The sequence below is a fragment of the Heptranchias perlo genome, chromosome 10 (genome assembly GCF_035084215.1).
Source record: "Heptranchias perlo isolate sHepPer1 chromosome 10, sHepPer1.hap1, whole genome shotgun sequence".
In the NCBI taxonomy this organism is placed as follows: Eukaryota; Metazoa; Chordata; class Chondrichthyes; order Hexanchiformes; family Hexanchidae; genus Heptranchias; species Heptranchias perlo.
In genome coordinates this window covers 46,678,004-46,692,615 of record NC_090334.1, presented here as the reverse complement: position 1 = coordinate 46,692,615, position 14,612 = coordinate 46,678,004, and the positions used below count along the sequence as shown (strand labels likewise).

General features: G+C 43.2%; 1 protein-coding gene across 1 annotated transcript in view; it reads right to left on the bottom strand.

Moving 5' to 3' along the window:
• nid2a (nidogen 2a (osteonidogen)) overlaps nucleotides 1–14,612 on the bottom strand; it is a 102,817-nt gene that overhangs the window by 73,167 nt on the left and 15,038 nt on the right. The window contains exons 10-11 of the mRNA XM_067991629.1: nucleotides 12,561–12,692; nucleotides 2,716–2,844 (exon numbers count right to left, since the gene is read on the bottom strand). Coding sequence (XP_067847730.1) covers nucleotides 2,716–2,844; nucleotides 12,561–12,692 — 261 coding nt within the window. The remainder of the gene's footprint in view (nucleotides 1–2,715; nucleotides 2,845–12,560; nucleotides 12,693–14,612) is intronic.

The window sequence follows — 14,612 nt, the reverse complement described above, 5'->3', positions numbered from 1 at the left end:
TGGAGGTGAGTGTGTGAATGAACAGATCGGTAGCTGCAGAAATGTTGTGATGAATGGAGAGCCAAAGGCTAGGCAGTTGGGAATTTGAAAGTGTCGTTGTAAATGACACGGGAGAGAGTTTAGCAAGTTTACCCTGTGAATGGCTGAATCATATAGACCAGGAAAATCCCAGATTCAATCCCCAGTCTGTGCTAAGTGAGCTTGTCTCAGACTGGAACATTAGGGTACTACAGCACCCTTGGGTTAGGGAGGGAAAAGTTGGCCAGGATTCCCAATCCATATCTCAATTCATTGATCCAAACTGAAAGTGTACATGTCAGGTGAGGCTAGGATCAGGCTCAGTAACGGTGCTCCTGTGGTAAAATACTGCTGATATTCACTGCTGAGGCTCACTTGTCTGAGGAACTGGAGGGCATCCAGCTCGCTTGGAGCCATATCGCAGCAAAGAGTAACACTGACGATGTGATCTTTGCTGCTTTTGAATTTGAGAAGCAAAACCCTGGCAGTTGGGCATTTCAAATCAAAGGGAACTTTGCAGACTACAATATAAATCCGGTTTCTCAGTGTTCAGTTACAGTTCTGCCAGTTCCTTGCCACCTGCTACCACTTCCCGGATTTTCCACCAGAGGTGACATTGGGTGTATAATAAGTCCACCCATAGTATTATAATGGGACACAAACGACGCGATAACATCATATGATCATTTGTGCCCTAAAAGTGATGGGTGTGAGGGATGCCTTTGCATCCTTGTCACCCAGCATTGCTATGGGCTGTGGGGAAGGTGATTAAAATTTGAATAGCTGGTTTATACAAAGCACCAAGGATTGGCAGTAGGCAGGCTTGGCCGATTTTAATAGCCAGGCCTCATTAACATGCCACTTCCCGACTTCCTGGCCAGAATGGCTGGATAGTCGATGGGAAGCAGCCGCCCGGCTGTTAAAATCGAGCGACAGGGTGCTGCCGCCAGGGACATACAGGAACGGTCCTCAGCACAAGGTAAGTGCTCCGGGAGGGGAGTCCTGGTCGGGGGATTGGAAGTCCGGGGCAGGGGAGGCCCATGGTTTCCCTGTGGAGCCTGGAGCAGCACTCCTGCTCCACATGGAGCAAGTGGAAACTGACTTTTTTTTTGAAAAAAAAACTTACCTTACAGGGCCTCGTCTGGCCTTGGCTTCAGTTCCTGGCAGCTTTGGCTTGGAAGGTAAGCAACCACTGTTTCGCTGCTCGGGCCTCAGGTCAAAATGGCAGATCGGGCCCCAATGATGTCATGAGAGCCTGATCTGCATATTTAAAGAGTACCCCACCAGCTTGGGGCGCGTGTCCTTGCCGCCTGCCATTTAAAATTGCAGTCATCCACATCGGGTGGAAAGGAGTGGATAAATCCCCCACTCCAATTTAACTGCCCCCCCCCCCCCCCACCCCCTGCCTGCTTTCCACCAGGCAGAGGGAGTGAAAATCGACCCCATGGTCTTCTCCTATTGTGACAAATAGGAAAATTGGCCCAGAGATGCCTGGTTTTCAAATCAATGGCAATTTGTGAATCGAATATTTTTCCTCAGTAACATATACTTGTTTATAACCAATAGGTACAATACTGCAGAAAGTTGACTAAATTTATTTTTTTTTAAATCAAGAATAATATCTTCAATGAGGGTTAGTACAATAGCCAGTTTAATCACACAAAAATACTGAAAGGTTAAGTCAGGGTTAAGTTAAAGTAAGACTGAAGCATCTGACACATTACTTTGCCCATTTTAGATGAAGATAAAACAAAGCTAAAATTTGCCATGCAACAAAAGGTCATGAGAGTTTTCAAAAAGATCCAGAGATACATGGGATGAGGATGAGACGTGCACATCAGACTATCTGACACATTAGAAATATATTTTTCCAAACAAACATACGTTTTCAGCCAGCCAAAATCATGTAATGGACGGTAATTTTTTTGGGTGTTTATCTTAGCACTGCTGCCAAGGTTTGAGCTCTATTTGGGTAACTAAGAGATACAACTGGAAAAAGAGAGCAGAAAGATATTTCTAGCAACTAAAATAAACAGTTGCATGAACCCAAGATGATTTCAGGCTTCAAACTTTATAACAAAAGAGTACCGATTTCCCCTTGCTTCGTGACTCCTTTATATGAGCCAACTATTTATAAAAGCTGGAGTGAGTTCTATAACCTAGTTTCAGAAATGAGTCTCTCTACATTTCTGCAGTAGAGCAATAATTATTGTCGTCACAGAGCAATCCTGCAGTGACATCACAGTACTGAGAAATATTTTAAATAGATTTCCAGTCTGACATTTCAATTCAAAAGTATTCTTGCAAGTTCATTAAAGATGAAGGGAAGCCCAGGAGAAGGCACTCTCTGTACAAAGTATTTCCCTTTCTTTCTCTTGCTTCATTTTATTCTTTGTAGAGAGCACCATTTTGGGTGTCTCCAACTCATCTGCTATGGTTATATTGGTGAAAGGGTTCACCCATGTATTTCCAGGGGCACCTTTCTTTAAAGCAAGACTGCACTTCTAACTGACCTGAGGGCTGGTCTGTAGTTGTCAGAGCCAGAAAAAAATATTACTGTGGGGGAGAAGTACACTATATAGAAATTAATCCTCCTGCTTTTCCCAGTCCTTTAAATTAAAGCATTCAAGTAAAACCCTACTGTTTGCATACAGGAAACAAGGTTACTGTAAATATCATTTGATTTTGGATTCCTACCAGGCTTTACCGGTCGACACTGGACACCATCTCCTTCATAGCCAGGGTTACACTCACAGACAAATGAACCAGGGATATTGTAGCAAGTCGCATCTGGATGACATCTACTCTCAGCACATTGATCAATACCTGCAAGCAAATAGCACAGGCATGTAGTCAGTTTTTGCACCCTCAGATTTCCATCCTGTTACCATTACTTTCCTGAGCATCTCTTGCAGGAGTACAGTACCATATGTGGCAGCAGAAACCCTGCGGTACCTTCAAGTGGCTATTCCTCATGTTGGAGCTTAGCTAATGAATGCATGTAGGCTATTCAACTGTGAGAGCTGTCACAACTGAGCCTGATCCTGTCCTCATCCCAACATGCATATATACATACCCATTTTAGAACTTAGATTTTAGATCTTGTCTTGTGTAATGAGACAGGGTTAATTAGTAATCTCACCGCAAAAGGATCCTTTGGGGAAGAGTGATCATAATATGACGAATTTCCCATTGAGTTTGAGTAGTTTCGGACTTAAGTCCCGTGGAGTTTCGGACTTAAGTCCGAAACTAGAGTCTTAAACTTAAATAAAGCCAATTATATAGGATTGAGGGGCGAGTTGGCTAAGGTAAATTGGGAAATTAGATTAAAAGGTATGACGGTAGATAAGGAATGGCAAACATTTAAAGGAATATTTCAATATTCTCAATGAATATACGTTCCATTGAGAAATAAAACCTCCACGGGAAAAGTGATTGATCCATGGCTAACTAAAGAAGTTAAGGATAGTATTAGATTAAAAGCAGAGGCCTATAATGTTGCGAAGAAGAGTAGTAAGCCTGAGGAATGGGGAAGTTATAGAAATCAGCATAAGATGACCAAAAAATTGATAAAAAGGGAGGTTATGAAACTGGAGTATTGTGTCCAGTTATGGGCACTGTACTTTAGGATGGATGTGAAGGCCTTAGACAGGATGCAGAAGAGAATTATTAGAATGATTCCAGGGATGAGGGACTTCAGTTACGTGGATAGACTGGAGAAGCTGGGGTTGTTCTCCTTCGAGAAGAGAAGGTTGAGAGTAGATTTGATAAAGGTGTTCAAAATCATGAAGGTCCAGAGAGAGTAGATAGAGAGAAACTGTTCCCATTGGCAGAAGGGTCAAGAACCAGAGGACATAGATTTAAGGTGATTGGCAAAAGAACCAAAGGTGACATGTTTGGGTACGATAGCATAGTGGTTATGCTACTGGACTAATAATCCGGAGTCACGAGTTCAAATCCCGCCACAGCGAATTTAAATTAAATTAATTAAATAAAATCTGGAATAAAAAACTAGTATCAGTAATGGTAGCGATGAAACTATTGGATTGTCGTAAAAACCCATCTGGTTCACTAATATCCTTTAGGGAAGGAAACCTGCTGTCCTTACCCGGTCTGGCCTACATGTGACTCCAGACCCACAGCAATGTGGTTCATTCTTATTCACCCTCTGAAATGGCCTAGCAAGCCACTCAGTTGTACAATCTCGCTACAAAAAGTCATAAGAATAAAACCAGATGGACCACCCGGCACCGGACACGACAAAGGCAAACCAAGCCCAGTCGACCCTGCAAAGTCCTCCTCACTAACATCTGGGGACTTGTGCCAAAATTGGGAAAGCTGTCCCACAGACTAGTCAAGCAACAGCCTGACATAGACATACTCACAGAATCATACCTTTCAGCCAACGTCCCAGACTCTTCCATCACCATCCCTGGGTATGTCCTGTCCCACCGGCAGGACAGACCCACCAGAGGTGGCGGTACAGTGATATGCAGTCAGGAGGGAGTAGCCCTGGGAGTCCTCATCATTGACTCTGGACCCCATGAAATCTCATGGCATCAGGTCAAACATGGGCAAGGAAACCTCCTGCTGATTACCACCTACCGTCCTCCCTCAGCTGATGAAGCAGTCCTCCTCCACCACTTGGAGGAAGCACTGAGGGTAGCAAGGGCACAAAATGTACTCTGGGTGGGGGGACTTCAATGTCCATCACCAAGAGTGGCTCGGTAGCACCACTACTGACCGAGCTGGCCGAGTCCTGAAGGACATAGCTGCCAGACTGGGCCTGTGGCAGGTGGTGAGTGAACCAACACGAAGGAAAAACCTACTTGACCTCGTCCTCACCAATCTACCTGTCGCAGATACATCTGTCCATGACAGTATTGGTAGGAGTGACCACTGCACAGTCCTCGTGGAGATGAAGTCCCGTCTTCGCACTGAGGATACCGTCCAACGTGTTGTGTGGCACTACCACCATGCTAAATGGGTTAGATTCAGGACAGATCTAGCAGCTCAAAACTGGGCATCCATGAGGCACTATGGGCCATCAGCAGCAGCAGAATTGTATTCCAACACAATCTGTAACCTCATGGCCTGGCATATTCCTCACTCTACCATTACCAACAAGCCAGGGGATCAACCCTGGTTCAATGAGGAGTGTAGAAGAGCATGCCAGGAGCAGCACCAGGCGTACCTAAAAATGAGGTGCCAACCTGGTGAAGCTACAACACAGGACTACATGCGTGCTAAACAGCGGAAGCAACATGCTATAGACAGAGCTAAGGCGATCCCTCAACCAACGGATCAGATCAAAGCTCTGCAGTCCTGCCACATCCAGTCGTGAATGGTGGTGGACAATTAAACAACTAACCGGAGGAGGAGGCTCTGTGAACATCCCCATACTCAATGATGGCAGAGTCCAGTATGTGAGTGCAAAAGACAAGGCTGAAGTGTTTGCAACCATCTTCAGCCAGAAGTGCCGAGTGGATGATCCATCTCGGCCTCCTCCAGATATCCCCACCATCACAGAAGCCAGTCTTCAGCCAATTCGATTCACTCCTCGTGATATCAAGAAACGGCTGAGTGCACTGGATACAACAAAGACTATGGGCCCTGACCACATCTCGGCTGTAGTGCTCCAGAACGAGCCGCGCCTCTAGCCACACTGTTCCAGTACAGCTGCAATATTGCCATCTACCCAACAATGTGGAAAATTGCCCAGGTTTGCCCTGACCACGAAAAGCAGGACAAACCCAATCCAGCCAATTATCCCCCCATTCCTTCAGCAAAGTGATGGAAGGTGTCGTCGACAGTGCTATCAAGCGGCATTTACTCACCAATAACCTGCTCACCGATGCTCAGTTTGGGTTCTGCCAGGACCACTCGGCTTCAGACTTCATTACAGCCTTGGTCCAAACATGGACAAAAGAGCTGAATTCCAGAGGTGAGGTGAGAGTGACTGCCCTTGACATCAAGGCAGCATTTGACAGAGCGTGACACCAAGGAGCCCTCGTAAAATTGAAGTCAATGGGAATCAGGGGGAAAACTCTCCAGTGGCTGGAGTCATAGCACAAAGGAAGATGGTAGTGGTTGTTGGAGGACAATCATCTCAGCCTCAGGACATTGCTGCAGGAGCTCCTCAGGGTAGTGTCCTAGGCCCAACCATCTTCAGCTGCTTCATCAATGACCTTCCCTCCATCATAAAGTCAGAAATGGGGATGTTCGCTGATGACTGCACAGTGTTCAGTTCCATTCGCAATCCCTCAGATAATGAAGCAGACCGTGCCCGCATGCAGCAAGACCTGGACAACATCCAGGCTTGGGCTCATAAGTGGCAAGTAACATTCGTGCCAGAAAATTGCCAGGCAATGACCATCTCCAACAAGAGAGAGTCTAACCATCTCCCCTTGACATTCAACGGCATTACCATTGCCAAATTACCATCAACATCCTGGGGGTCACCATTGACCAGAAACTTAACTGGACCAGCCACATAAATACCGTGGCTACAAGAGCAGGTCAGAGGCTGGGTATTCTGCGGTGAGTGACTCACCTCCTGACTACCCAAAGTCTTACCACCATCTACAAGGCACAAGTCAGGAATGTGATGGAATACTCTCCACTTGCCTGGATGAGTGCAGCTCCAACAACACTCAAGCAGCTCAACACCATCCAGGACAAAGCAGCCCGCTTGATTGGCACCCCATCCACCACCCTAAACATTCACTCCCTTCACCACCAGCGCACCGTGGCTGCAGTATTTACCATCTACAGGATGCACTGCAGCAACTCGCCAAGGCTTCTTCATCAGCACTTCCCAAACCCGCGACCTCTACCACCTAGAAGGACAAGGGCAGCAGGCACATTGGAACACCACCACCTGCAAGTTCCCCTCCAAATCACACACCATCCTGACTTGGAAATATATCGCCGTTCCTTCATTGTCGCTGGGTCAAAATCCTGGAACTCCCTTCCTAACAGCACTGTGGGAGAACCTTCACCACACGGACTGCAGCGGTTCAAGAAGGCGGCTCACCACCACCTTCTCAAGGGCAATTAGGGATGGGCAATAAATGCTGGCCTTGCCAGCGACGCCCACATCCCATGAACGAATAAAAAAAACCTTTTTTTTTTTTAAACACAGCAAGTGGTTAGGATCTGGAATGCACTGCCTGACACGGTGGTGGAGGCAGATTCACTCGTGGCTTTCAAAAGGGAATTGGATAAGTACTTGAAGGGAAAAAATTTGCTGGGCTACGGGAATAGGGTGAGGGATTGGGACTAGCTGGATTGCTCTTGCAGAGAGCCGGCACAGACTCGATGGGCCGAAAGGCCTCCTTCCATGCTATAACCATTCTATGATTCTATGCTCTCTGGAGTTTAGAAGAATGAGAGGTCATCTCATTGAAACGTACAAGATTTTGAGGGGGCTTGACAGGGTAAATGCTGAGAGGTTGTTTCCCCTGGCTGGACAGTCTAGAACTAGGGGGTATAGTCGCAGGATAAGGGGTCGGCCATTTAAGACTGAGATGAGGAGGAATTTCTTCACTCAGAGGGTTGTGAATCTTTGGAATTCTGCACCTCAGAGGGTTGTGGATGCTGAGTCATTGAATATATTCAAGGCTGAGATCGGCAGATTTTTGGACTCCAAGGGAATCAAGGGATTACAGGGATCGGGCGGAAAGTGGAGTTGAGATTGAAGGTCAGCCATGATCTTATTGAATAGCAGAGCAGGCTCGAGGGGCCATATGGCCTACTCCTGCTCCTATTTCTTATGTTCTTATTTCCAGCAGGGGTTGCTGGGTAGTGCAGCGGGATCCCTGAATAATTTTCTCTTCACTAGCTGAAAGACAACAGCAGCACTCCCACTGCTGCCCTAATGGAGATCAGCTAACTCCAGTAGAGACAAGGGAACCAAACCTGGGACTTTCCTCACTCTGGGGTTCAGGTCCACACCATGTGGTACATTTACCCACTGACCCATTAGGGAGAAAGCAGTGAAATGTAGTCAGTCCTGTCACAGATACCATACAAAATTCTGAGAAGCTGAAAGGTCTGAGGATTCCTCCACACTGGGAGTGTGCAATCAGTTCTCATACTTATGATGGGGCATACATGTTATATTAAAGGCAATAATTGGTTGTAGAACATTATAAAATACAATTAAAATTTTAGCAACATTGCATTGTATTTCAGGCAGAAGTTCATCAAACCTGCCCATCCAATTATCCCACTTCTTTCTTGGGACGTATGTCTATATATCATTTATGAAATTAAATAACCACAAATTCCTTTTGGATGCCAGGAGATTGTCCAGTTCCACTTTGAAACCCTTTTGCAACCTCTTAAAATTTTACTGCGCCAAAAATATTTGGACCAAGTCTGTAATCCAGCGATCCCAGCAGAGAGCGTGGGCCGAAGAATTAGGGTTGCAATGCTGTACCTTATCTCCGACCCATGCTGCCTTTGAGTGCAGCCTTCCCACGAAGAATATGGAATCGTGGAATTAATCCTACTGTTTCAGTTTATGTTTAACCATTTACTGTTGTAAATGTGTTTTATTGCATTAAAACTCAAACACTCTGGATATGTAAAAGGGTCTCTTCTCTTCAGAGTTGCTCTGGCTGTTTCTGCTAATTTATTGTAAGTCTAACGTTGTTTTGGAGTGTGTAAAGTGTTTTTGCGAGGGGTCCACAGTTTTCTGCAGCACATTGCTAACTTTAACTATGAATGCCACACAGTCTATTATAACATTTTATGTTAGTTGCTCATGTCATCATAATTTATCTATTTCTTCATATGGTGCAATAAGATATCCCAGCATTAGACAGAACTGTTTACTTTTAAGGAGATACTTTCACTGGGTCTCAATTTTAGAGATCTTAACAGTAACTATAGCTCAGCTCCCAAAACTAGTGTGCAAAATTCTTTCCATCTTGATAAGATTCTCTACATTGTAACAAAACTTGAATTTGTTACTCTAGTTATTTACTGTATGACCATGACCAGAAAACATAATCAAGTTATCCTGAGACTCTTTCCTGTCGTTAAAAATGGAACAAATGTTTGTGTGATTAAGATGTGTAATTAAACTGCTTTATGAATCAAAGCACCAGTTTTCTTAAAGTTGCATATTCACTGGTGGTAAGCTTTAAAGTCAAAGGTTAATTCTCAGAATTTAACAATAAGCAAGTACTAATTTAATTCTAATGTGAGAATTAATACATTTATTTTTCATTTTGGTTTTCAGAGTTCTTATGCATAGGGATATATACACAGCAAAAAAACTGATTACACAGCATTTATATTCATACATGAACTGGCTGATCTCCCATGGCAACACACAATCTGGAGTGTAGTTATGGAGGTATATTGTGGGCCCATTCTGAGCTAGTGACCAGAGCACAGCTTGGGAGTCAGGCTGTGCAGCCCAGCTGGAACTCAGGAGGAATGGAGCAGAGTGGAAGCTGAGGAGGAATGGAAGCCAAGATGTGAAGCACAGTGGATGGGGCAGCAGGTTACAGAATGTTAAAGTTAATAACACTCAACCTCAACAGAGCTAATGGGCTTACCTGTTCATTAGCACCCGAGGCATCATGAACTTCTGTGGCAGCTGCTTCCTGAATCTGATTGCCGATCAGATGGCTATATCTGGGAGAAAAACCCCATTTTGTACTCGTGTCAACTTTCAACCCCTAATAATTCTTTGGATTCCGAATTTAAAGGTATTTGTATTGAAGACTGGTCCTATCCTTTTTTGATATTGAATGAGGGTGAAATTGCTCTTGGACTGTAGCGTAAAGTGGGTGATAAAGAATCAGCAGCCTGTTTTCTTTTCAAATCGAGCGGGGTGTAAAACGAGCTGCCGATTCGCTATCGCCCAAGGTCAATTTCACCCCCGTTGTGTTTGTATTATAATTGCTGATTTCCTATTCAAAATTAATGTTGATTTGCTCAAATCAAGAGAAATGGCTTCAGTCAGCACAAAGAGAGGTAATGCTGAAATCACATCTGCAGCATCACAAACAGCTGAAACTGCTTCTGCCAAACTATACATGTCATCTGTAATCCTTGGAGGACTAAAGGATGTTTTAAATCCAGAGGGGAAAAAAAAACTTCTTCCATCACATTTGTTTTCCACAATTGCATTCAGCACAAGCAGAATACTGATTACAAGGCACATTTTTTTGGCAAGGCTCAAAATATATCCTCAATGGGATATGTAAAAAAAAATGTGTGCAACCTTTTACCCTGGGGTCACAAATAAGATCAAGGTTAGACACAATGCCAACAAATCTCTTCCTGTATCGCTTCCTGCAGCTATGGAGTTATCAGACTTATCAAAAAGGAAAGGAGCATATCCCCTAGGGAATTCATCTGTAAAATTTGGTAATAGTCAGTGAAAGCTTTTTTCAGTTAATTTGCTTCCATCATTAAAGCACAGAGGCAGACCGACAGATAGCAGTCACTCTATCCTCGTAATGATGCCCAGATTGCTCGCCCTGAACTGCAAAATATCAGCTAAGAATAAACAAGTATGTGAATTAGAGATAATTCAGATTTTTACTTGAAAGCTTTTCATATTTTGTTGTTTTACTGAATGTCAGTTAAAATTAAAGTTCAAAAACAAGAAACACAAGGGCTAAATTTCAGCTCGTCCAACAATTTCAGTGGCAGAGCCACGGAAACCCCCTGGAAAAACGGAGTGGGCTCCGTTCTTCCAGGAATTCCCCCCCCCCCCATAAAAGGTATGGCGGATAATCGGGAGAACCCTGCGGAAATTCACTCCCATAAGCTGAATTGGCTATATGATCCTTTTTTCTTGGATTTAAAAAAAAAATTAAGGTGCATTAATATAATGGCAGGAATGCGTTGTTTCTAAACATGCAATTTTGCTCAATGCAAATTTGCAGGCAGGAACAGCACTGAGGATTAGCATTTTTTTTTGATTGCATACTATTGGCATGTTTATGGAACATAGGAACATTGAAACAAAGGAACACATGAACAGGAGTAGGCCATTCAACCATCCAGCCTGTTCCATCATTCAATTAGATCTAACAACACTGGGAGAACTTCACACGGACTGCAGCGGTTCAAGAAGGCGCCTCACCATCACCTTCTCAAGGGCAATTAGGGATGGGCAATGAATGCTGGCCTTGCCAGCAACGCCCACATCCCATGAATGAATAAACAAAATTGTAATTATAAACTCTTTATAATAATAGTCCTTCAGTAGCCAAAAGCTGCTAATGGTCCTTTCTATTTAGGTATGCCATAAGATTATTGCTGGGTACACAAATAACTATGTGAATAGTGTCCATGATGCCCAGTATCTTAGCGAAGCCACCAGTTTAGTAAAGCTTTAGCTGCCTTTACTGTTGTTGATGTTGTGTTTTATGTAGTTGGGTGCGTAGCTATAAAATGTTTTGTTATGTTGTTAATGCAGTGATAGAAAGCATCTGATCCTGAAATATCTCCTGTGGGTGCCTGGAAGGATTTTGTAGCATAAGAGCTGGGAGCAGTGGTGACCTTCATTGATAATGTGGAGCAGGTGTTCGGCTGTCCCTGCAGGTCTCTTTTGATCAACTGTCTTTCTGCTAAGTACTACTTTGCCATCATGCCCAGGTAGCTAATTCCATTGAGGTAAATCCACTGCCTGGGGTAATGCCTAGTATAAGTCATCCATCAGCAGTGACTGCTTTGCTCCTGGGTCAGCCTTTCTTCCTCCTCTTGCTGAACTACAGGATAGGAAAAGGTAAGTGTACCCATGCTCTGGGAATAGGATTGCCAACTCTGGTTGGACATATTCCTGGAGGTTTCATCACATCACCTACAGCCTCCAACCTTCCCGTCCAATCAAACAGACTTTTTTTTCCATCTCCAATATTTTTATAACTAATAAAGAAGTGTTCAAAGAAAATGAAAAAATTGCACCATTTCTTTTTTAAAGCCCCTATGATTTTTCTCTTGTGTTGCTTGCAGCAATGTCCAGGAGATTAATCTTTAATCTCGGAGACTTCAGGACAATCCTGGAGAGTTGGCAAACCTATCTGGGGAAGAAAACTCCTTTGTACTGTTCATTTCAGTCTCTGCAGCAGTGATACTTTGAAACCTTAGACTCTATTAAGATCAAGAACTCCGGGTCTGTCCGGGAGTTAAATGCTCCTTTTTTGATTATTCTTCTCACATATTTTGGCATGACTTTTACATGATTACAGATTAACAAGACTGAATGAGTAAAAAGCTGCTTTTTTCTCTCACTTTTCACAAACCCATTTTTGGATCAGAGCAATCTTCAAATGAATAGTCTATTAGGGTGTTCTATCAGTGTTCAGTATTTATGCACATTTGTATTGTTGCTAAGAACATTAAACAGTGGAAAATATGACCCATATTGTTAGAGGTCCTTTGGGATAAGGGTGATTGTACTGATGTCACTGTTTAAAAAGATTAGTTACAAAATTTGGTGTTTATTAGCTGCCAAGCACAATGAAAAAGAATGACCTTATTCACTTAAAAAGATATCTAAAAATACTTACGAACACACGTGAGCCCATCCTCTGGAATTTCAAAGCCACGCTGGCACTCACACCCATAGGATCCAGCAACATTGATACAATCGGTATTATCTCCACATCCATGGGAACCACCATCAGCGCACTCATCGATATCTGAGGAGAAAGTGAAAGTCTTGTTACAGTTATACACTAATGAAGAAAAATCTTTCAGCAAATGAGTGTCTTCCAATTAACTAGGTGAAACTGTCTCACTTAACGTCCAAGTTGTTCCATGTGGATTTAAATAGTTTTAAAAGTACAAGTTGGAAGAAGCAAATCCAGCTGGTGTTTTTTTTTAAAAGAGACAGTTTTTGTTCCCATCTGGACAGCACAAAACATTTCATTCTACCTTTTGTTACACAGAACTTGTGGAAAAAAAATTGTTCTGGTGCAAATTATTTTTTTTAAATGAACAGTCAACAGCCTGAAATCTTGTTAATATTTTTTTTTAATTTGAAAGTTGGGTCAATGATAATCATGCTGCCAAGAACTTTTTAATAAGTTTAAGATTACTGTGCTACATAACACTAGGTCACCAGTTAAATTGCACCAAGCAGTTCAGCATTAAATGTGTTTAAAAGCGATGTGAGCAGGGAGCTAGCATTGTCCACTTGCAACATTGGTGAGTGGTTAAAAAGCAGGAACTCTGCACATGTATATTCAAGCACATGCACTGAGCTCCATTACCAAGCTGGACTGCTGGTGAAATCTCTATTGATACAAAGGATCTGATGGGATAGTCAGCTCTCTTCTATCATTAGAAATTTAAAGGTGGCATAAAATTGTGTTGAAGTTAGATCCTATAACTTTTTCTTTAGAGAAACAGATGCATCCAAAGGTGCTTCCACATTCACAATCACATCAAAATGGGCAGACTCCAGTCACTGAGTTTTCAGTTTGGTTCATTCTTACTTCCTGTGCTCTGTGTCTAGTACTTTTTTTTAAAAGTTATTTTAATATTCCCCCTGCTGAAATCTTTCCATACAAGGGGAGCAATTCTAACTTTGGTGATAATGTAAAATGGGCAATATCGAATTAGGTGCCCGTTATACACCACGACTGATTTTCCTTTCCATGGAAATCAATGGAAGGGAAAATTAGGCTGGGCGTATAATGGACGGACATTTTACACTATCATCCAAACTCAGACATAGCCCCAGGGTGTCTATCCCAGCCGAGAAGATGGACTGGAAACGCAGTAACACACAAAGAATGTGAAAAAGGAAACATCTTGCACTACTCTTCTACGACCAGCCCCCAGGTGTGCAAGAGATCTTGGGTGATTGACCCTTTAATTTTTCCCTTGTCTGTGGAGACACGCCTTCCCAGAATGGCGCAGTTGGGATAAAGAACTTAGTATGTTGGGAACTGCAGATATGAGCCCACATCCCATCACCATGTGGCCCAGCACACTAGAGACCCAACACACCGACCCCAAAACCCATGGGCACTCCTGGTCATTTTCAAACTTCCGAGAAATCAATGAACTACTTAATCACCACTTCTTGTAAATAGGCTATAAATACAGCTGTGCAGTGGTTAGGATGCTCAGGCAATGGCTGTCTAGACAGTTCAGCAGCAGCTGTTCATGTGGGACTTTATCAAAGGTTTTCTGCAAGTCCAGATATAACACATCGTAAAAGCTTTCCAAATCCACTTGGGATGTCAGTACCTCAAAAAAGTCAAGAAGGTTGGTCAGATAGGGCTTCCCCCTTCTGAGGCCAGGTTGGCTGCTATTTACTTGGTTATTTTGATAGAAGTAATCCTCTGTATTTATCCAGTTTCATTTTGTTGTCTTTTTTGAAAATAGCCACGTTGGCTTATTTGTAATCCAGTGGGACGTCCCCTGATACAAAGGATATTGAGTTGCTTATTGCAAAACATTAGCATTGTGAAGGAATAGAAGCCCTTCCTATGAATATGTGTGGCCCGAGATTATGACCAGCTGTATGAATGGCAGCATGCGTAAAGCTGATAATTTTGGGGAAGTGGCCAGCTAATAAAAACCAGGCTGCCTTTGTTTTATGCTGCTGG